General features: G+C 36.8%; 1 protein-coding gene across 6 annotated transcripts in view; it reads right to left on the reverse strand.

Annotated features, from left to right (window-relative positions):
- VTI1A (vesicle transport through interaction with t-SNAREs 1A) overlaps positions 1-24090 on the reverse strand; it is a 368250-nt gene that overhangs the window by 288536 nt on the left and 55624 nt on the right. For all 6 annotated transcript variants that reach the window (XM_043475444.1, XM_043475442.1, XM_043475447.1 and 3 more), the window contains exon 4: positions 337-414. In XM_043475444.1, coding sequence (XP_043331379.1) covers positions 337-414 — 78 coding nt within the window. The remainder of the gene's footprint in view (positions 1-336; positions 415-24090) is intronic.

Below are 24090 nucleotides of genomic sequence, written 5' to 3' on the forward strand. Positions count from 1 at the left end.
ACTTTTTTTATTCCTTTTACATGTGTTGGAGGTGAGGACCTTGGCTTTGTCCACAAACCGTGTGTTTCAAGTTATTCCTTAAGTACTAAATAATAAAGAAAAGAGAAGAAAAGATTTTTTTAAAAGATAGCAGACAGTGATCACAAGGTAAAGGGTTAAATGTAAGATCTCCAAGAAACATTTTGAAGTTGATTAAGACTCCAGCTTTGCATTAAACAGTATCGCTTCCACATGAGTTGTCGCTAATACTGTTACAGAGCGGCTTGAGAGCCCAGTGTGCCCGTGACCTCCTTCACCCTCCAGCCACCCACCGGGCCTTCCTGATTAGCATTCTACCTGGTTCTCTGAGGAATTCCCGTCATCCCCTAGGAGCTCATTCCGTACTTCGTCACTGTAGGCGATCCGTGACCTTTTCTATAAAACAAAACAGAAATGGAGAGAGCAAGATGAACGTTAGAAAGTAAAGGCTTCCAAGCACTATTGGTATCAAGACTCATCATCTCAAACCTCGAGAGCCCCCTAATGGAAACCTATTTGCTCAAATCTGCAAACCAAAGTTGTGCAAAGTTCTTGAACTTGAGGAGTTTAATGTAAATTAAATAAGTTTTTTCAAATGCCAGTAATGGATAAAAACTCTGCATTGTGTGAGTACTCTATTAATACTGACAAACGGATCAGAACTGATATGTTATTCCATGCAGTCATTCAGATCAGACCACAAAGCTGAAAGAAAATACAGCTATTTTGCTGTATATCTGCCACACTCACCAGATGCAGTTAAAACAAGAGTATATAGGGTCTTTAATACTGTGGCAGGAAATGGACTCTACAATATAGGTCTTTTAAAATCTCTATTTCTAGTATAACATTATATCTCCAGCTATATACTGGGATGCCTGGAAAATAGCATATCCCCATTTCCTTCATTATTGTGATGTTACTAATCAGAAAGAGATGGAATTTAAAAGCCCATCCTGTTTCCAAACTATAATTTAAATGTCTCCTAGTCCTCTATAAAAATGGCCTAAGGAAACGTAGTGGGAGTGTGTGTGTATGTATATCTGGTAAAACAAATTTCCCAATCCCAGTAAACAAAGGCAAGTAGGCTATGAGTCAACTGTTCACAATTCCAGTAAATAAAGACAAGTAGGCTATGAATCGATTTTTCACACACTAAAATTTTGTTTTACAAGAAATCTACCTTTACCAGTAAAGTCAGAGGGACATGTCTGCAAGCAATTCATGAATTATCTAAACGTGCACACATTTGGAAAAGCTAAAAAGCTCTGAAAATTAGTTGTGAAGCTAGAGTGCCATCCTCAGATCCTACTTCAGCATCACTATTTCAGACCCAAATGTGGATGTACAGGTTACTTTACTGCCTTTTCTGCATCTGAACTAACTGAGCGAAATCAGTCAATTAAAAAATGGCAGCTGGGAAATAGTAATCTTTTCCTATTTCGGGTCTATAGTGTAGGACTTAATATTTCTTACCTGCTCAACTGTGATATGAAAAATTTTTGTAGTTTAAAAAGACTATCCATAATCTGTGAGCAGAATTCAACAAGATTTTTAATTAGATTTTTAAACCAGTGAATAAGTAGCAGAGCTTTGCCACATAGAGATCATAGTATCTTAAACATAAAATCCTACTATATTGGAACTTAAAAGAACTTTCAACAAGGAAAACTAATAGATTTTAAATCATTTTAAAGTTTGCCTTTCTCACTTGGGGCTCCCTATCTGAACCCCAAAACACAGAAAATTATTTATGACTATTCTCAATTCTCCCAAAGATGGGACGTGAAAGAGAGTTTAGTTCATTACATAGAATAGAAGCCTCAGGGCATTAAGGCTTAACTCTCTGGCAGAATCCTGTTGAAAAGGGCTGAATGGGGTGTAAATAAAAATAAATAAACCTAGACATCCCTTTATTTTTTAAGGAAAACAAAAATCAGTCTTGTGGAATTCTAAAGGTAGCTTTGGTTAAATTGACACTAGAACCCTGTGGTCCTAACTATAGCTCAGTAGTCATTCTACTGCACAAAATTTCCTCCTAATTTTATTACCCTCTAAATACACACATAGAGGAAATAAAAATATATAAAAGTTGCAAAATGTTACAAAGGAGATGGTGGTATCCCCTCCTATTCTAGGTCTCTGCCCCAAGCCCTACTTCTTGTTACAAATGTGTGTATCATACCTTGGCAAATGTATTAAGTCTGTAAGTAGATAAATGAAACCAACAATGTTGCAGAAAGGATAAAACAGGAAAGGTAGGTCATTAGCCTGAGGTCAGTAATGACATCTATATCAGCTGTCTTAACTATTCAGGAGTGACCCAGCTCATTCCTTTTTGAATATGGCAGGCTTCTCACTGCCACAAACAGCAGATATTAGGTTGGCTTCTCTTATTGTATTTACTGAAGCTACTATTAATTAGCTATTTCTACTGACTCTGTAAAGTATTGAAAAATGCTAAATTATAAGGACAGTACACTATGGGGCCTTAGCACAATATTTCATTCAAGCCAAACCTTTCTTTTGCCCATTTGGGGCTCCTTGATACAATAGTTTAAAACTATCCAGCAAAAGTATTTTACAGCATTAAAGGAAATGAAAACCTTTTAACATTCTGTGGTATCAGAGCTGCCTTTTTAATTATTCATTTCATCACCATGGGGGACTAAAACATTCCACGGTATGCAAGAATATCATATGGAGATTGTTTTTGTTTTTCCCTTTTTTACCAAAATATCAACAAATTGGCATAGATTGTTCAATTACACTATATTCTTATTTTGATTTGCTGTACTTCAAAAGAAGAAAATTACAAACATGGATGCCTAAATAACTAATCTTGTTTTGGTTAGAATCCATTGCTTTTAAAAAAACCAGCAATTAAGAGTGTACATGCTCAGCAATACAGGAGAACTGAAGTTATCCAGAGTTGAAGGGTGGGCCCTATAAATGTCACTCTTTACCATTGGGATAGTAAAAACTGGTCATTGGGATGACTCTCTGGATGTAATTAAGCACATGATATGCTGAGTTTATAAAATGTTCTCTGATAGGACTGACTTCTGTTACAGAATGAAAAGACAACTTATTTCAAATATCAGAAATAGTTCCTCATGAAAATGACATAGCTGATACTGAAAACTGAACTCTTTACAATTAAGTATCACTTTGAACAAAATGCTTTTAAATTCACACTTTGCTTTATTAAGAATTATTTTTAAATGCCTGCCATTGGTCTTTTCTCCTAATTTTTTGTGGTTTGAAATTTTAAGTAAGCTGAATTTAATAAACTATAATTTAGCCTGCAGGATCATCACTAAAATAACTGAACACCCAAAAAGGCCAATTCGTCTGAATGAGAAATTGCTTATTTTATGAAATTTTCCTCCAAAACATCAATAAACTGTTTTACCTTTTGTGGAATTTTTTTGTTAGTATTTTACATTACTAAGTACTATGCCATACTTTAAATTGGAAGATTCAAAGTTAATGAAACTGAAACACCTACTGTATCTGGATCAACTAACTAAAATATTTTTTACTTTATTATCAACTGTATAAAATCTGTACTTTAGCCAAATGCAAGCATGAGAATTTGAGCTGGAAATGTCACACACTCAGCTACAGTTTGAAGGAACCCAATTCATAATGCATTTTATAAATAGTTAATGACTTCTATACATAAGCTAACCAGGCAAATCAAGAAATTGTCAACATTTTTAGTCTTAGTTGTCAGTTACTACTGTCTACTGGTGCTTTATATGTGGCTTCTGGAGAAGACAGAAGCTCTCTGCAGTTTGTAATCTACTGCAATTTCAGGTCTGTACCATAAGGGTGGAAAAGCTTCAACTGACAATATGGCCACACACACACACACACACACACACACACACACTCTTTCTCTCTCTCTCTCTCATACATACAGAGTGTTAAATACAAGGGTGTTCCTCACTTTTAGTTGTGTGTTTGTGTAAAGTTTATTCCTTCTAACTTATATATCTGGGTGGACAGAGAAATCTACAGACCATATATGAACCCTAAAAAATTGGACAAATCAACAACTGATTGTTATCCATAAGACATTAGATGCACAAAATGTCAACAGATTATTTTAAACTGATGACAAAAATGAGTCTTTGGTTAAGAAAGTAAGAATTTCAGATGCCAAGCAGTTTTTGTACTTGATGAACACAACGTTTGCATACTGATTGGCTGATTTTCTTAAAGCCAAGTTCAAACAGATACACTTGCTCAGTTCTCTCTGGAAATTTGGCTTGAAACAATCTATCTACTTGACCTTAACATTTCCCAACTGAACTGAATGTGTTCCTGGACAGGCACTGCTAAACTAGAAACAAAATGAATTAACTTAGCTTAAACTAATTAAGAACTGTGATCTGTGGTACCGCCTCCTGGATGAATCTACATGAGAAACAGGGTATACGTAACCAGAATGAGGATTTCTAGCACTCACCACCAGCATAAGCATAACAATGAAGTTGGTTTATTACTAGAGCGTATATGAGAATTTAATTTCCATGGCCTGCACATGGCAAAGCAATTGCTTAAATTGCCTCACCTGGGAATTTAATACAATGTTATCATCAGACCAGCCACATTGTAAATAGATTTATAATGCTTTCCATGTGCTGCGCTCTGTTGCATATGAATTAAGTAATGATCTGGTATTACAATAAAATCAGCTAGTTCCCACACCTGGCAGACAGGATATTTCACTAAATTAATACCCAAACAGCTACATCACAAGGCATGGGAGAGGAAACAATCTCTAAGGCATTGGACGTGAGTTTAACATGGGAGGCAAACACTCCATGGTTATGTAAAATGTTACTGTGTTGAATGGGCCGCTCAAGACAATCTGTTTCTAACATCTGTATTACCGAATTAAGACTTTCTCAGTTCCATTCAATTTTGGCCTGATTTTCTTCATTCAGTACTTTAATTACTAATCAGCAATCCACAACATTCACAAACACTAAGAAAGCCCTTTATTCTAATCTATGTGCTGCAGACAGCCAAATAATTGATACAAAGTGTACTATGGTTTTGGTAAGTAATGAAAGAACAGCTTGTCCTACTTCCTAATCAAATTGGTCTATAGAAGAAATGGTTACTAGATTTCTCCATAGGTCTAAAACAAATTACCCAGTCTGGCCAGACTTTTTCATTGCTTCTACCATGTCTTTCAGTTTCCCTATATTTAATAATGCCCCAGGTTACCAGGTGATACACCTATTAAAAACTGTTATGCTTTCATAGCCAAAGAATTTAACTGCTCTAAAGAATTTAACTGCTCCTGTTATAATTAACACTTTGGGATAGCTATAGAATACCATGAAATTATATTTATTAGCTAGTCATATAATTGCTGGCACTCATTTCTTACTTAATTTTATCTGGTTCTAATTAAATAATATCATACTTCCATAATGCCCAGATGGCATTTTCTAAAATGCATCTATCTTTGGCACAAGGCGTTGCATTTTTAACCTCCCTTCTATTTCTCCACTGGCAATTTCAGCCTTTCATCCTCACTCCACTCAGGACTTAAAAAGGCTCATCAATCCAGGGCAGGAAACTTAAATTTTGGAGGAAAAAATAGAAAGAAATTTGTGAAATTGTTTATTTCACCATTCTCCATGCTGTACTACTTTTTAGCAAAAAAACAATTTAAGATTAAAACGTATCATACTGGGAATTCCCTCGTCCAGTGGTTAGAACTCCGTGCTTTCACTGCCAAGTGCGCAGGTTCAAACCCTGATCAGGGAACTAAGGTCCCACAAACTACACAGTGTGGCCAAAAATAAAAAATAATGAAAATAAATTATAATAATGCTCTTAAAAATACCATGCTAAATGATACAGATAAAGGTAAAGTCAACTGTTAGGTAAATGCTTCATCCTTGGAACATTGTTAAGACAACAAAGCACAGGGCACTGAATGAAAAGAACAGAAATGATATTTCAGTCTTGGTCAAATGAAATTTTCTGAATATTAGTTTCCGCAATCTCTAAAAAACTGGTAACAATATTTATTTCCCAGGGCTTTTGTGAGGATTTAAGTATTATAAACAAATGGAAACCTACCATAATGCCTTGAATGTGATAACATTACAAAGGATGTTTAACTAAATATTTGTTCATAATATGGAAAAGGATGCAATAAAACCAGTACACATACATGACTGAGGGTCTAAATTAGTGCATTCTTCCTTAAAAATGATTTCCCAATATATACCAAAATTTATTTAAAAAGTCGCATTATTTAATCCAGCAATTATAATTCTACTACTACATTATTTTGCCCAACTATCTATTTTATGGTGCCACAATTTTTGGACCACTTCCAGTGATAAAAACTTTATTGCATTTCTTTAATGTTATCAGAGAAACTAACTTCCAATCTGTCTCTTCTAAGTAATCATTCCACTAAACATGGCTTGCTCTTGCTCAAGGGACTGTTTAGAGTTAAAGGTCAAGCTCATTTGCTGGAAAGTGCACATGCCACATGTCACCAATACTGTAGTGTGTTAATAAAGGGAAAGCACACTTTCCATCTATCATAAATTCATGGCCAATGGACCATATGCAAGCTACCAGAGAGAAAGTACTAACACACCCTGCTTCCAGCAGTTGCAAAAGCAGGTTACTGTGTGAACACTGAAATAACCCATTGTTCTTGAGTATGTAATACGAGAAAAAAAAATTTTCAAGATAAAAAAATCTTCCTATTATAATCATTCTCATTTACTATTTTTGCTTGTACTTTCAAGACATTTTACATATTTGAAATTGATATTTGTGTTCTGACTGTAAATGAGATAAATCATATCATATTTTCTCTTAATTATCTTTTTAAATTTAGCTTTGTGATCACATGTGAGTATTTATTTGCATACGAAGAAGTTATATCTATATATATACACTTATAGACTCACACAAACCCATATGCAATCCATATGGAACAACTCTATTTATGTTTCACAGTTCTAGAAGAGACTTTTATTTATACTAGGAACTCTGACCACATTGCAGCTACATCATTTAATGATCTGCAAAACAGAGAGCCCAGAAATCATGTAACAGCACTTCTTCATTTCCTCCTCCAGCATTTCTAAACTTATATCTGAAATTTAAGTTTAACATTAGTGTTTCAAAATGCAACTTGAGTTAGTTAGAATCATGGCCCCACTTGCTTGCATATGCTTATAGTTTACAACTTTGACACTGCTATTGAACACAGTGTGTCTGTGTCTTATATCATGTTGGTCTGTCAATCAATAATTAAGTTACTTCATTCAGAAAATCTGCTCATGATAGAATGCCCAGATGTTGTTGTCAACATCTGGAATAGTGTAAGTATGCAGTAGAGGAAGTCTAGTTCCTTAAAGTCTTTCTGAATATAAAATAACTACACAGACTATACTTGAAATAATCAAATAAATATCCTATATATTCCCACTGGAAAATGATACTCTGATAAATGAATGCTATGTAACAGATGCTTTTATTTGCAGTTTTACAAGAACTACTGAAATAAAATATGAAGACATATATAATTAATTTGAATCTAGGCTTCCTATGTAATCTACCAGGTGGCACAATGATAAAGAATCCGCCTGCCAATGCAGGAGATGCAGGTCTGATCCTTGTGTCAAGAAGACCCTCTGGAAGAGGAAATGGCAACCCACTTGAGTATTCATGCCTGGAAAATACCATGCACGAGGAACCTCGTGGGCTATAGTTCACGGGATCGCAGAGTCAGACATGACTGAGCAACTGAGCGTGCACGTGCATACACATACTGTGCCTAGCATTAGGAAACAAAAGTGATCCTTTCATTGCAGATCAATCCACAGTCATTATTTCAAGTGATCCAGACATGCAGAAACAAATGATCTTGAGGATTTTGTGTAACTGACACTGAGGTTATCACATAAATGACAGAATGTGATAGTTGACCAGTGACACGGGGCATCAACTAGACCAGCCTGCAAACATAGAGATGAGGGGTTATAAGCCAGATGAACTGTACAAAAAAGATCTTCACGACCCAGATAATCATGACTGTGTGATCACCAACCAACCTAGACCTGACACTCTGGAATGCGAAGTCAAGTGGGCCTTAGGAAGCATCACTACGAACAAAGCTAGTGGAGGTGATGGAATTCCAGTTGAGCTATTTTAAATCCTAAAAGATATGCTGTGAAAGTGCTGCACTCAATATGCCAGCAAATCTGGAAAACTCAGCAGTGGCCACAGGACTGGAAAAGGGTTTTCATTCCAATCCCAAAGAAAGGCAATGCCAAAGAATGCTCAAACTACTGCACAATTGCACTCATCTCACACACTAGTAAAGTAATGCTCAAAATTTTCCAAGCCAGGTTTCAACACAACATGAATATGAACTTCCAGATGTTCAAGCTGGATTTAGAAAAGGCAGAGGAACCAGAGATCAAGTTGCCAACATCCGTTGGATCATCAAAAAAGCAAGAGAGTTCCAGAAAAATATCTACTTCTGCTTTATTGACTATGCCTAAGCCTTTTGACTGTGAGGATCACAACAAACTGTGGAAAGTCCTTAAAGAGATGGGAATACCAGACCACCTGACATGTCTCTTGAGAAACCTGTATGCAGGTTAGGAAGCAGCAGTTAGAACTGGAAATGACCCAATCAAAAAATGGGCCAGAGAACTAAACAGACATTTCTCCAAAGAAGACATACAGATGGCTAACAAACACATGAAAAGATGCTCAACATCACTCATTATTAGAGAAATGCAAATCAAAACCACAATGAGGTACCATTACACACCAGTCAGGATGGCTGCTATCCAAAAGTCTACAAGCAATAAATGCTGGAGAGGGTGTGGAGAAAAGGGAACCCTCTTACACTGTTGGTGGGAATGCAAACTAGTACAGCCACTATGGAAAACAGTGTGGAGATTCCTTAAAAAACTGGAAATAGAACTGCCATATGACCCAGCAATACCACTTCTGGGCATACACACTGAGGAAACCAGATCTGAAAGAGACACATGCACCCCAATGTTCATCGCAGCACTGTTTATAATAGCCAGGACATGGAAGCAACCTAGATGCCCATCAGCAGATGAATGGATAAGGAAGCTGTGGTACATATACACCATGGAATTTTACTCAGCCGTCAAAAAGAATTCATTTGAACCAGTCCTAATGAGATGGATGAAACTGGAGCCCCTTATACAGAGTGAAGTAAGCCAGAAAGATAAAGAACATTATAGCATACTAACACATATGTATGGAATTTAGAAAGATGGTAACGATAACCCTATATGCAAAACAGAAAAAGAGACACAGAAATACAGAACAGACTTTTGAACTCTGTGGGAGAAGGTGAGGGTGGGATGTTTCAAAAGAACAGCATGTATACTATCTATGGTGAAACAGATCACCAGCCCAGGTGGGATGCATGAGACAAGTGCTCGGGCCTGGTACACTGGGAAGACCCAGAGGAATCGGGTGGAGAGGGAGGTGGGAGGGGGGATCGGGATGGGGAATAAGTGTAAATCTATGGCTGATTCATATCAATGTATGACAAAACCCACTGAAATGTTGTGAAGTAATTAGCCTCCAACTAATAAAAAAATTAAAAAAAAAAAAAAAAGAAAGAAACGCCACCCTTAAAAAAAAAAAAAAAAGAACTGGAAATGGAACAACAGACTGGTTCCAAATAGGAAAAGGAGTACATCAAGGCTGTATATTGTCACCCTGCTTATTTAACTTATATGCAGAGTACATCATGAGAAGCGCTGGGCTGGAGGAAGCACAAGCTGGAATCAAGATTGCTGGGAGAAATATCAATAACCTCAGATATGCAGATGACACCACCCTTATGGCAGAAAGCGAAGAAGAACTAAAGAGCCTCTTGATGAAAGTGAAAGGGGAGTGAAAAAATTGGCTTAAAATGCAACATTCAGAAAACTAAGATCATGGCATCTCATCCCATCACTTCATGGCAAATAGATGGAGAAACTGGAAACAATGACAGACTTTATTTTTGGGGGCTCCAAAATCACTACAGATGGTGACTGCAGCCATGAAATTAAAAGATGCTTGCTCCTTGGAAGAAAAGTTATGACCAACCTAGATAGCATATTAAAAAGCAGAGACATTACTTTGCCAACAAAGGTCCATCTAGTCAAAGCTATGGTTTTTCCAGCAGTCAGGTATGGATGTGAGAGCTGGACTATAAAGAAAGCTGAGTACTGAAGAAGTGATGCTTTTGAACTATGGTGTTGGAAAAGACCCTTGAGAGTCCCTTGGACTGCAAGGAGATCCAATCAGTCCATCCTGAAGGAAATCAGTCCTGAATATTCACTGGAAGGAGTGATGCTGAAGCTGAAACTCCAATCCTTTGGCCACTGGGATGCAAAGAACTGACTCATTTGAAAAGACCCTGATGCTGGGCAAGATTGAAGGCAGGAGGAGAAGAGGACGACAGAGGATGAGATGGTTCGATGGCATCACCGACTGAATTGACATGAGTTTGAGTAAACTCTGGGAGTTGGCGATGGACAGGGAGGCTTGGCATGCTGCAGTCCATGGGGTCACAAAGAGTCAGATACCAATGAGTGACTGAACTGACTGACTGACTAAAGCCAGATGAGCGATCTGCTCAAGCCAAAAACCTATGAGAAAACATGCAGAACAATGACAGAATTCATTTCCCAATGCCCACCCTCCTTTCACTTTACCAGACCACCAAGATAAGCTGTGGGTGTCTCATCACCCATTCCCCAGCACAAGGTTGGCCGTCCATTCACCTAGTTCTATGAATGTATCACCAACTACAAAGTTGATTAGTCTGTAGATTGTGTTTCTTGTCACGTTCCTCCAAAACAAACAGACAAGCAAATCTTTACTTATACTTTGTTGTCAACATCTGGAATATTGACATCAATAAATTTGAAAGTCCAAGGGTGACACATGCTTAATGCAGACTGTTTTATTTGATAGAATAAAGTGTTTGATCTCAGACAGTAAGTCACAACCATACCTATGACTGTAACTTAGATATGTTTCAGGATTAATCTTCAAAGGCTACACCATAAAAGAACAATAATCTACCCACATGGCAGGAGAGGAGCCACACCAGTTATAAAGATGTGTTAAGAATTCTCTGATGACACCACCCTAATGGCAGAAAGTGAAGAGGAACTAAAGAGCCTCTAGATGATGGTGAAAGAGGAGAGTGAAAAAGTGGGCTTAAAAACTCAACATCCAAAAAACTAAGATCATGGCATCTGGTCCCATCACTTCATGGCAAATAGATGGGGAAACAGTGGAAACAGTGGCAGATTTTCTCTTCTTGGGTTTCAAAATCACTGCAGATGGTGACTGCAGCCATGAAATCAAAAGATGCTTGCTCTTTGGAAGAAAAGCTACGACAAACCTAGACAGTGTGTATTCAAAAGCAGAGACATCACTTTGCCGACAAAGGTCCACCTAGTCAAAGCTATGGATTTTCCAGTTGTAATGTATGGATGTGAGAGTTGGACCATGAAGAAGCCTGAGCACTGAAGAACTGGTGCTTTCAAATTGTGGTGCTGGAGAAGGCTCTTGAGAGTCCCTTGGACTGAAAGGAGATCAGACCAATCTATCTTAAAGGAAATCAGTCCTAAATATTCATTGGAAGGACTGATGCTGAAGCTGAAGCTCCAATCCTTTGGCCACCTGATGTGAAGAATCCACAGAAGAATCCACTGTGCTACAGTGACTTTACAGTGCTCATGACTCAAAGGTGTATGCTGTATCTTAATGCTTTATAAATACAGCCAATATGACTGTGATACTTAGGCAATAAAACTCTTCTAGCCCAAATTCTCCATGGAAATATTTTGAAGATTACTTCTATACCAAGGTGATCCAAAAGTATAAAATAGGATCAAGTAAATATAAATATTCATATTCATATCTGATTCATAGACATGTCGTGAATCTAAAAGATTCTCCATTTTCAGTCAAATAGTAATACTGCATACTGAGGGGCTTTACTTCATCAAGTAATATTCTTTCTCTTCTATCTTCAATATGTCACTCTTTACTGGTTCTTCCCTATTCTCGTAATTTTAAGAATGCAAACATTTTTAAGTGTATCCCAACTTTAAATTTTTTTTTTAAGGTAAGAGTTTGATAGTCTGCCTTTTTAAAAAATGTTATTTATTTATTTTAATTGGAGGCTAATTACTTTACAATATTGTCGTGGTTTTTGCCATACATTGACATGAATCAGACATGTGTCCCACCATCCTGAACCCCCCTCTTAACTCCCTCCCCCACATCCCTCTGAGTTGTTCCAGAGCACCAGCTTTGGGTGCCCTGCTTCAAGCATTGAATTTGCACTGGTTATCTATTTTACATACTGTAATATACATCCAACTTTACATATTTTAAAATGTCATTTCACCCTGCACTACTCTCCTCAGCTAATGCCTAACTGTTCTTCATCCTGCCTTTCCTAGCCAAGCTTTTTGAAAGAGTATTCTCTACAAACACTAATGATAGTTATTCATGGTGCAGTCACTTACTAACTTCCAACAAACTGATGTTTTCCTATCACACTGCAGGAGTCCCTGGGAACACCAATCACTTCCTAATTGACAAAACCATTTTAAAATAACTCTTTTAGAATAGTTACAGATTGCTAGAAAAGTTGCAAAGACAGTGCAGAGAGTTCCCATATAACCTAAACCTAGTTCCCCTTACTATTAACATAACATTTTCTATTAGTGTGGCACATTTGTCACAGTGAATGAATCATCTGTTCATTATTATACATTATTACAAACTGAGGTCTATACTTTTATCAATTTCTTTAGTAGTAATGTTCTTTTTCTGTTCCAGGACACCATCTAATATCCTATATTATGTTTAGGTGTCATGTCTCCTTAGCCTCCTCTTGGCTATGACAATTTCTTGGGTTTTCCTAGTTTTGGATGGCCTTGACATTTTTGAAGAGTATGGCATTTCACAGAATGTCCCTCAAATGGGATTACTCAGGTTTTTCTCATGACCAGACTGGGGTTTTAAGTTTCGGGGTGGAAGACCACAGAGGCAAAATGCTCTTTTCATCAACATCATATCAAGGGTACAGATTATCAACATGACATCACTGTTGATGTTCATCTTGATCACCTGGTAAGGAGGTGTTATGTTTCTCCACTGTAAAGCTACTCTTCTACCCTTTCTTGTACTGTATGCACTCTGCACAGTCTACATTTGAGGAGTGGGGAGCTATGCTCCACCTCCTTGAGGAAGGAGTATCTACATAAGTTATCTGGCATTCTCCAGCATGAGATCTGTCTATCTAATCATTAGTTGATATCAGTATCCATGGATATTTACTTTATTCTTTGGCTTATAAGCCAATACTACACTTCACTTACTTTGTTGCACAAATAAGTGAGTACAATAAGTTACTTTGTTACCAACTTTGGCTCCAATGGCCACTTTTCAGTTCTTTTTTATTAGACCTCTGAATAGCATCTGACATGGTTGCCCACTTTCCCATTAGCAGTTACACCACCACCACACTCCCTTGAAATTCCTCCTGCCCTGGTCTCTCCTTCTCAGCCTCCTTCATTATAACTACTCTCTCAGCCTTCCCTGGGTTTCCAGCCTTAGCCCTATTCTCACTCATCTGTTTGATCTCATCTATATCCACCGTTCTAATCACAAACTAGAGGCTGGCAAAGACATGTTTTCTGCATAAATTTAATTTCTACTTGGTGCCATAGATAACCAAAAGACATCTCAGACTTAAGACAGACAAAGTGGGGCATATTCTTTCTCCTATATACTTCTCTTCCTCCTGTTTTCCCTAATTTGGTGTATGGTGTTATCATGTACATTGTCAACCCAGATAAAAATCCTAAAAAATTTCCTACTCTCTCCATTACTCTCCAAATCCAATCACCAGGCTCTTTGAATTAAACTCTTATTTTTCAGAATATCCACATTTCCAAGATGTCTTAGCCATATTTCCAAGATGTCTGTTACCTTATGCGCTAGTCACAATTCTTTCCCCAAAACTGTTGTTACCAAGTATTTCACCATTCTCTTTATATGTGAATTATATTTGACAGATACTTGTATGGAAAGACTGACAGGGTTTTAGGCAGAAGTAAGCCAACAGGTACAAATTCTCAGTGCCTCATCTTGGGGAGTAAAAGAGACCTTTTCAACCCAACCCTATCTATAGAAGAGTATCAAAGCTATAAAAGAATCATTGTCTAAAGATATAACTTATTTCAAAGTAGACATGTTAAAACAGAAAGCTAATTCATTCAACAAAAGCCAATAACTATGGGAAAATGCTAAGCATTAGAACTCTGTCCAACTTTATAAGTCAAGCTCACATTTCTCTTTCATTTCAAATATAGGCACATCTCACATTGGCTATTGTATTGTTCTCCTAAGTTAGGTATTCCCATTTCTCATTATGTAGAAGCTAAAAGACCACTTTTCAAATGAGATGATGTGCATGCATATTTCTCCATTGTTTGTCTGATTTGTGGACCTAAGGAATATGGATTATTTCTGCTATCTGCATGAAGAAACTCTGCTACAAGCCTGGAATTCAGTTTGCTTTTATCTCTGAGACCCCAAATTGTATCATTAGACAACAGAGAACACTTATCTAGATTGAACTGTCATACAAATAGATTTTTTTGTCAGCCATACAACTTGTATTGGGGAACATGCCAACAAAAACAAAATCTGGCAATTTAAAACAACAAACCTATCCTCTACTGACACAAACAAATCCCTGTATTTCAAATAAATAGGAATTACTATAGATCACATATCCTGTGTGTGGGTGCTACAAAAAGAAAAATATTCTTAGAACTAATTCTATCTAGTTTCTGGAGGTGGTTTAACATAAGGCAAGCATGAAGTATACTTAATACTAATAAACATACAAGAAAAAAATACTAACAGACAGGAATTACAAGTTATCAGAGAAGAACAGGGTTTTCTAACAAAATTCCAAGTCAAAATTCATCGGCTACATGGAAAAGTTGATATTGTGTTGCACTTTTGAGTTTAGTCTCTGCTCTGTAATCCTCTGGGGAATGTAGGTGATGCCTCTGCCTACAAAACAGTCAATCTGAGTAGTAAAACAATCATTCTCCCTGAGCCTAAATTGATTCTGGCTCTGTGTCTTCAACATTCATAAAGAATAATTGAAAACTAGAGAACTGACCTCATCACTGTTACACTCAATCTCTTCCAGATCTCAGGCTATTTGGGAAAATATTCAGAGTTGATCTATTCTAAATTGGTTAACCTCAGACATCAAAGACGATAAACTACATCAGTAAAAGTAAAGTAATAAAATTCTCACAACTTAAAAATGGCATCAGTTTGCCCATCAGTATAGAAATAGTTTAATCCCCTCCCTTAATATTTTTGAGTTGACTCTTATTTCTTTTTCTATAAGCTGCATCTTCATTCTGGAACTTCTGTTGGAGTTACTCTTTCAGTGAAATTCAGGCTTAGACTTGTGGGATCAGACACTCCTGTGAAGTAAGTAAGTAAACATGCAAATTCAACTCTGTGAATCCACATCGAGCTGACAGAGAAAATGAACAAACTTACAGGTCAAAAACTTCAATTGAACCCGTGTCATTTTACTAAGTAGAAATCTAATTAGTTCAACTACTCAAATGCAAATATTTATATTTGCAAATGAGTTTTCTTCAACTGAAATTATGTAACAAGAACTTAGCACTTTACAAAATTTTGTAATATGTTACATGACAAAGCTGTAACTTTTTATGTTGTATCAACAGGTACTTATGGCAAGACTTCAGATGTTAGAAAAAGGACAATCTGAAAAAATAGTAGAATCCAGATACAAGACATGAAAAGGACTTCAAGAGTGGTAACTAAAATAGATAACTGGTTAAAAGCAAGATAAAATATAATGTTCCAAGTTGCTTCCACATTTTGGTAAATGACAGAACTATCTGAGAAAAATTATTTTTACTTTGAAGAAAGTTATAGTATTACATTAATTTAAAAACACGAACAGATGTAGTCAACTTACTTTCAAACAGTTGAGAAAAAACTAGACATATGTAGAGTGGATAAGATCAATAGAGAAAGCATAGAAAAATGATAAAGTGATTGGCACAAAATATTAATAGGCAGATCTAGGTAAGGGATGTATGTATGTTCTTTGTGTTATTCTTTAAACTTTTCCGAAAATTTGAAATTAGTCTCAAATAAAAAGCTTAAAGTGATTAAAAAGTATGAAAAGATTAGTGGGCTAAGGAGACAGAGCTAGTTTTCTACAACTAGCTAATGTCTGAGATTATCTAAATGTCCAGAATAAACCCTTGATCAGAGGGATAATAGTTCATGTTAAACAAAAGTGTGAGATCATTACTCAAATTTAGACAATTTAAACTGTAAATTTTTATTATATACAATGGTGTTCTCTTTAAGCTTTTTTCCATAATGACACAGGATTACTTTTGCTAGTTTTAAATTAGCAACATAATCTTCTTTTATAGTTCAGCTGTGAGAACAGACTTTAAACCATCCCTAGTTAGAGAAACTCAAAGTTATCAGCTCAAAATAATGGAATATTATCTACCATTTAAAACAATTCTTTTTTTCCCTTCATTTTATTCTGAATAAATTTTTGAGGACAACATTTCTAAATTAGATTACTTAATAGACAGTAATCAATGATTTATTATTATTATTTTATGAAAATATCTAGAGGAATCTAATATAAGTCTCATTGGGGTGTTTTGCACTAACTAAAGATCTTTTAATGTACTCTTAGGTCATGCTCTAATGTTCCTGAAGAAAACACACTCTCACATAGTTAGACACGTGCCCACTAAACTTTGACTTGATTTGGCAACCAAGATGTCGCTGATCTGTCTAATTTTGACTGTGATAGCCATGGACAGGGACAGGATGTAATTCCACCTCTGGAAAGAACACAGCCAATTCTGGCAGCCTATAAATATGCAATAATGAGAGGACCTTAGGGTTAAAAGGGACCTTGAGAGAGCCTCCAGTGCCACGCTCCCTGATGTCACCGCACACTGAATACATCTCATAAAGACCTTGGGAAGGAGGTTTACCAACAGTCAAGGATTACTGTCAGAAAGTAGCTCCCTAACTTGTACTACGCTTACACATAGTGTAGAGCCCAAAAACAGGGGCAGACTACACTTCACATAACAGTTGTTCACAGACTGGAAGACACAACAACTTCACAACTTTCTGTCCAGGGAAAATGATCCCAGGACCTTTTCTCGTCTGTCTAGTTTTTCAATCCTTTCATCATCTGAGGGGCTCACCAGAGAATTTTTTTCCTGAAATATCTTTAGGCATGGTGCTGGAGAACTTTGAGAGTCCCTTGGACAGCAAGGAGATCAAACCAGTCAATCTGAAAGGAAATCAACCCTGAATATTCATTGGAAGGACTGAAGCTGAAGCTCCAATACTTTGGCCAAATAATTCAGAGAGTCAACTCATTGGAAAAGACTGTGATGCTGGGAAAAATTGAGGGCAGGAGGAGAAGCAGACGACAGAGGATGAAATGGTTGAATGGCCTCACCGACTCAACGGACATGAGTTTGAGCAAACTCTGGGAGATAGTGAAGGACAAGGAAGCCTGGTGTGTTGCAATCCATGGGGTTGCAAAGAGTCAGACATGACTGAGCAATTGAACAATGGTAACCTCAACAATACTCAGAGATGGTCATTAGTAGATTCTCCCAGATTCTACCATGAACCAAAATGTACCCAATCTTATGATCTGTAAAGCCGAGGAGGCCCCTCTTTTTACTGTTCTTTCTTACTTCTGCTCTGAATACATTTAACATTAAATTATATATATAGAGAGAGACAGAGACTATTTTTTAAATTTATTTTTAATTGGAGGATAATTGCTTTATAATATTGTGTTGGTTTCTGCCATATATCAACATGAGTCAGCCATAGGTATACATACGTCCCCTCCCTCTTGAACTTCCCTCCTACCTCCCACCCCATCCCACCTCACTAGGCCATCACAGAGCACCAGTTTGAGTTCCCTGTGTCATACACCAAATTCCCACTGGCTATCTATTTTACCATCTATGGTAGTATATATGATTCCATGCTACTCTCTCAGTTCATCCCACCCTCTCTTTCCCCAACTGTGCCCACAAGTCTGTTCCCTGTATCTGTGTTTCGACCGCTGCGCTGCAAACAGTTTCATCAGTACCATCTTTCTAGAGTCCATAGACATGTGTTAATATATATGTGCTTTTCTCTTTCTGACTTACTTCACTCTGTACATACACTAATTTTTATTTGAGTTTTAGGACTAATTACTATTATACTTTTAAATTTGTTTTCTTGTCCTTTGAAGAAACAATATGATAAATTAGAAAGCCCTCCAATTTGGGCATCTGATGAGCCTAAGTTTGAATTCCAGGTTTGTCCTTTTCTAGTTATGATTAACTAGGGAGTTTCTGAGCCCCTGTGAAGCAGCCAAGGTAAAGTTTACAAACTGACTAGTATAGTGCTAAACACATATTAGGAATTAAAGAACAATAATTGCTCTAATCATAATAATAATTACTATTGAGAAAATATAATTATTGAGAACACCAGCAAGTCTATTCTTCTGCATATAAAACTCTGGATTTGTCTACCTCAGCTCTTTATTCTATGATGGTCCCACACATGTATGCCCGACATAGCCACTTCAGTCCTGCTCCCCGTTATCACCCAAACTTCTGACTATAAAGACCAGATTGCCATTCCATTCCAGTTCTTCTTTGCCCTTGGGACTCAATTTTGACTTTCATTTTTTGGTCTTCTTTCCTTTGACTCTATACTTATATTTGAACTTGATTTTCTGTGCTTTGACCCTCAGTGTTCTCTGAGGTTTTAGGCTCTCATTCACCCATTTCCTCTGTCTCTAGAAGAGCAAATACTTATATATGTGATCCCAGAGAAAATATTTATAGATGTTATCCCAAACTCTGAAAAGAATTCAGACAGTACTATAACAAAGAAGCTTCAAAGGTAATGTGCTTCATTATTAGCACTTGACAGTATGAGTTAAACTACGATCCAAATCCTAGTTTTACCATTTATTTTTTGTGTGACTGAAGAGAAGATATCTAACCTTTCTGAGTCTCCTTCTTTATAGGTGCATAAAAGAAATGACAAACACTTAGTTGGCATGATTAAATGGGACTTGCAATAAGGACAGAGCTGCACAAGTTAACGGGTTCCCTCTAAGTCATTACTTCTCCCTCTCCTCCCACTCTGGGTTTGGGTAGGTGGGTGAATAACAAGAACAAATATACTCTGAATTTTCCATTCTCAGCAAAACTAGAAAACAGATATTATTCATAGATCCCAAAATATGAGGCGAGATGTCCCAAAGCAGATGAGATCATGCAGAGCCACTTGATAACAAAATGCCTGAAGGATGATATGAGGATGCACCCATAGCTGAGCTCAAAAAGTACTACTAAAATACACTTTATAAAGGTGAGGGGCTCATTGTGAAACACAAAATCTGTACGTCTCATTTGAGACAGTGGCTGTGAGAAGGTGTAAGCTGGCTGCTGGCAGAAAGACGATTGGACACAGTTTGTTCAGAGAAGCAGAGGAGGTGCTGCTACATAAAGACTAACACATGACTACTGCTTCCCAAAGAATGTAGAAAATCACGAGACCCTTGCTTTCACCTTAACAAACAAAACAAGCTGGAGAAGCTACAAAACCCACAATTTTTAAAAACTTATCAGAGAGCTGATGAAACAGACATCTAGGTAAAATACAGTCCAGAAAACCATAAGCCTTTTACAACAGAAAAGAGACCCGTGGCTGTTCTCATTATTGGGGGAATAGAGGAAGCCTGCAGGGCATCCCAGGTGGCACTGTCCATAAAGAACCGGCCTACCAATGCAGGAGATGGAGGAGACAAGGGAGGAGAGCATGGCAACCCACTCCAGTATTCTTGCCGGGAAAATCCCATGGACAGAGAAGTTTGGAGGGCTACAGTCCATAGGGTCGCTAAGAGTTGGTCACAACTGAAGTGACTTAGCACACAACACAGAGGAAGCCTCCACAGATATGGATAAGAAGAAACCAGCCATTCTTCTGACCAGCTGTGGACATCTGACTCCAGGGATTGAAGCCAATGCTAATAAAGACAAGACCCTGCTGTTCACAAGCAGGAGTTGGGAGGAAAATGAAGAAATGTATAGAAGTATTGTCCTACTTTTAGAAAAATGATTAAAAATGTGTGACCTGATGACAGTCATATTCATAAGAAATTCATCATATGTAAAAATCATAAGTAGGCATCCTTCTACTGTACCACATTTATCACAAACGTTAACCATTCAATTCCATTTGATTTACTGTTTTCTTTTTTTTTTAGTAGGGATTGTTGAGTAGATGGTCACAGATATAACCGCAAATACTAATCTCTGATTTATCTAAGACAAGTTAAAAAAAAAAGTAGATTTTTTAAAAAGTAAGAATTTTAGGAAACATGTACCGATACATATTTTGCCACTTCACAGCTGGCTAATCACATTATTCTTATTTGTAAAATGACACTGAAAAGTTGGTAGAAATTGGAGGATAAAGATTACAGAAACTGAAGTAATATCTACCTTAAAGGTCCTCCATACAAATTTCTCAACACTACTTTAAACTCCTGCATTATCCCTTTTAAGAAATACCTATATTTTTGCTTAAGGCATTATTTCAGAAAATAAGATGCTCATAAATCCCAACCAACAAAAACAACCTTACTATTCAATTTAAAAGTAAACTTTGATGCCAAAGTTTTCAATTTCAGGGGAAATAAAGGATAGCTAGCCAAAAGAAAAGCTTTTTTTCCCATTAGTAATGAAATCACAGTTCCTGAAAAATACAACTATTAATATAGTACTCAAACTATGTCAAAATACTGATCAGAAGAGAAAAGAATTTGGGAAGTGGTATCTCATTTTTTACTTCTTTCATTTTTCTTTGGTTTTTTTTTTTTTTTTTTTGGTCAATGCCTTAACCTAGAATTTGCCTTAAAAGAGAATACAAAGATTTAAAATTATTTAAATGGTTTACCGTGAAAGACCAGAAATATTTGAATTAGTTATAAAACTGAATATGTCATGATGACACAAAATAAGTACTAGTTTTTGGAAGAAATTCTATTAATAAAGTCATAAAGTTTTACTGACCATCTCATACTCAGACCAAACAACAAATCTATAATAAATAATGATACTTAAAGTAGATATGGAATTGATGATGGATAGGGAGGCCTGGCGTGCTGCGATTCATGGGGTCGCAAAGAGTCGGACATGACTGAGCGACTGAACTGAACTGAACTGAAAGTAGATATTATTATATTATTATCACTCTATGTATTATTAGTTTATATGTTTGCAACCAATTTCAATACATCAAATACTCTGAATAGGAAAAGAAATCTTTTACCTGGATATGATTGGCTGACAAACATTTGACTTTCATAGGTACTGGAAAGTCTCAAAAAATTAATTTTACCTAATGAGATTTACTTTTTTGTTTTTTTAGTAGGAAGTTTCCTCTAGACTCCAGGAGGAAAACAGATGGAAGGAGGACTGGTCAGAAGGCAGAAATCAGGCTTGTTAATAGAAGTCAAGCGAGAAATCAGGTGGTCCTCAATTAATAGAGCATGTGAGAATGGAGGGGAGAGATATTCTGGAGGTAGGATCCCTGAGACTCAGTGGCAACTAGATGTGAGGTTAAGGCAAAGAAACAAGTCTGAAATGTCTCCCAGGTATCCCATATGGGTAACTGAGTAGATGGTATATTAACCAGCATAACCAACATATGCATCAGCCAGTGTAATGAACACAGGAAAAGGAATCAATTTTGAATAAAAGATAGTAAGTTTAATGAATTCAAGTTAGAACACTGTATTTGAATATCCATAGGACTGGGATATGTGCAATGGACAACTGAAAAAAGGGTACAGTGTGCAATGTGAAAGTTTGGGCTAGAGATATGATTTTGAAGTCATCGGGATATAGGCATTAGTGGAAGCTATGAGCATTCATAAAATTCAGTTCAGTTCAGTCACTCAGTCATGTCCAACTCTTTGTGACCCCATGGACTGCAGCCCGTCAGGCTTCCCTGTCCGTCACCAACTCCCCGAGCTTGCTCAAACTCATGTTCATCAAGTCGATGATGGCCATCCAAACATCTCATCCTCTGTTGTCCTCTTCTCCTGCCCTCAATCTTTTCCAGCATCAGGGTCTTTTCCAATGAGTTAGTTCCCCGCATCAGGTGGCCAAAGTATTGGAGCTTCAGCTTTAGCATCAGTCCTTCCAATGAATATTTAGGACTGATTTCCTTTAGGATTGACTGGTTTGATCTCCTTTCAGTCCAAGAGACTCTCAAGAGTCTTCTCCAACACCACAGTTCAAAAGCATCAATTCTTTGGTGCTCAGCTTTCTTTATGGTCCAACTCACATCCATACATGACTACCGGAAAAACCACAGCTTTGACTAGACGGACCTTTGTCGGCAAAGTAATGTCTCTGCTTTTAAATATGCTGTTTAAGTTTGTCATAGCTTTTCTTAATATGCTGTCTAGGTTTGTCATAGCTTTTTCTTCTCCCTGGTTAATTCATAAAATTAACCAGAGAGAATACTTGGATGACAAGTCAAAACAACAATGACCTAAAAACACATAAATTAAGGCAAGGACAGAAAAAGAGAATTTACTGAGGGAGACAGATTACTGAAATCTACTGAAAGAGCCAAGAAGAGACAAAGGTGATACGGTGTCAAAAAAGCTAGTTTCAAGAAGATGGGAATGAAACAAGTACTACAAAGAAGACAAGTAAGGGACTTCCCTGGTGGTCCAGTGGCTAAGACTCCCAAGATACCAATGTAGGGGGCCTGGGTTTGATTCCTGGAGAGGGAACTAGATCCCACATACTTGAAACTAAAAAAAAAAAATCCTCTATGCTGCAATGAAGATGGAAGATCCTGCATGGGCAACTAAGACCTGATGCTGCCAAATAAACAAACATTTTGTAAAACAAAAATAGATTAAAAAAAAAAGACAAGAGAAACGCAGGAAAGAGCACTCAGAAACAAAAGCACATGTGACTTTATAAAGTTAGGTATGCGATCTAGCACTGATGGGAGCAACATAGAACAGTTAAACACCTTAATTCTTCCTTATACATTTTTTAAAAAAATGCAATATCCCCCTTTATCTAAATGTTGGAATATCTGTACAGTATAGAAATAAGATAAAGCCACTTTTCCCAAAGCCTGGTTATTTCTTCATTTACTTGAAACCTTTGCTGACATCTAGCAGATGAATGATTGATTGTATCGCCATCTTCACCCCATTCTCTTTGGACGAAATTCTACTGGATAACATTTTAGTCCCTATGGTGAAAATAGAATAATTCACATAGAGACACTTAGGAAAGACATTTATTAAAGTGACAGGTTACCTGAATAAAACACCTAAAACCTGAAGCAACAGCATTTCTAAGAAAATTGTTCATCTGAATATATGGTAAGGTAGCCTTTGGAAGCCTTTGGAGAGGGAAAAAAAAAAAGGATGGTTAAAACTCCAACTGCAAACCAAGGTCTACTCAATCTTTATTTAACTTGAGTACCATATGAATAACTCAAAAATTAGCCAAATGAATGTATCCCACAAGCTTTATTTATTCTTTTCTGTCTAGTTTAAATATATTTGTAAATTACTGTCACTTTGCTCCTCTAAATAGCCACACTATATTCCATAATGTTTTCCTTAAAAGATTTTATGAAAGTATTGGAGTCTATTTGTAGTTTTTGTTGTTGGTAGTGGGCAGGTTAGTTTATCGTGTCCTTGGAAACTGTATAGGTAGATCAAATAAGAGGGAAAGTACCCATTTTGAAGTAAAATAAACCACCTTTGAGAGTTTTGCAGGGTAAAATCTCAACATCATTAATATTTTATAAATT

The sequence above is a fragment of the Cervus canadensis genome, chromosome 8 (assembly GCF_019320065.1).
Source record: "Cervus canadensis isolate Bull #8, Minnesota chromosome 8, ASM1932006v1, whole genome shotgun sequence".
Lineage (NCBI taxonomy): Eukaryota > Metazoa > Chordata > Mammalia > Artiodactyla > Cervidae > Cervus > Cervus canadensis.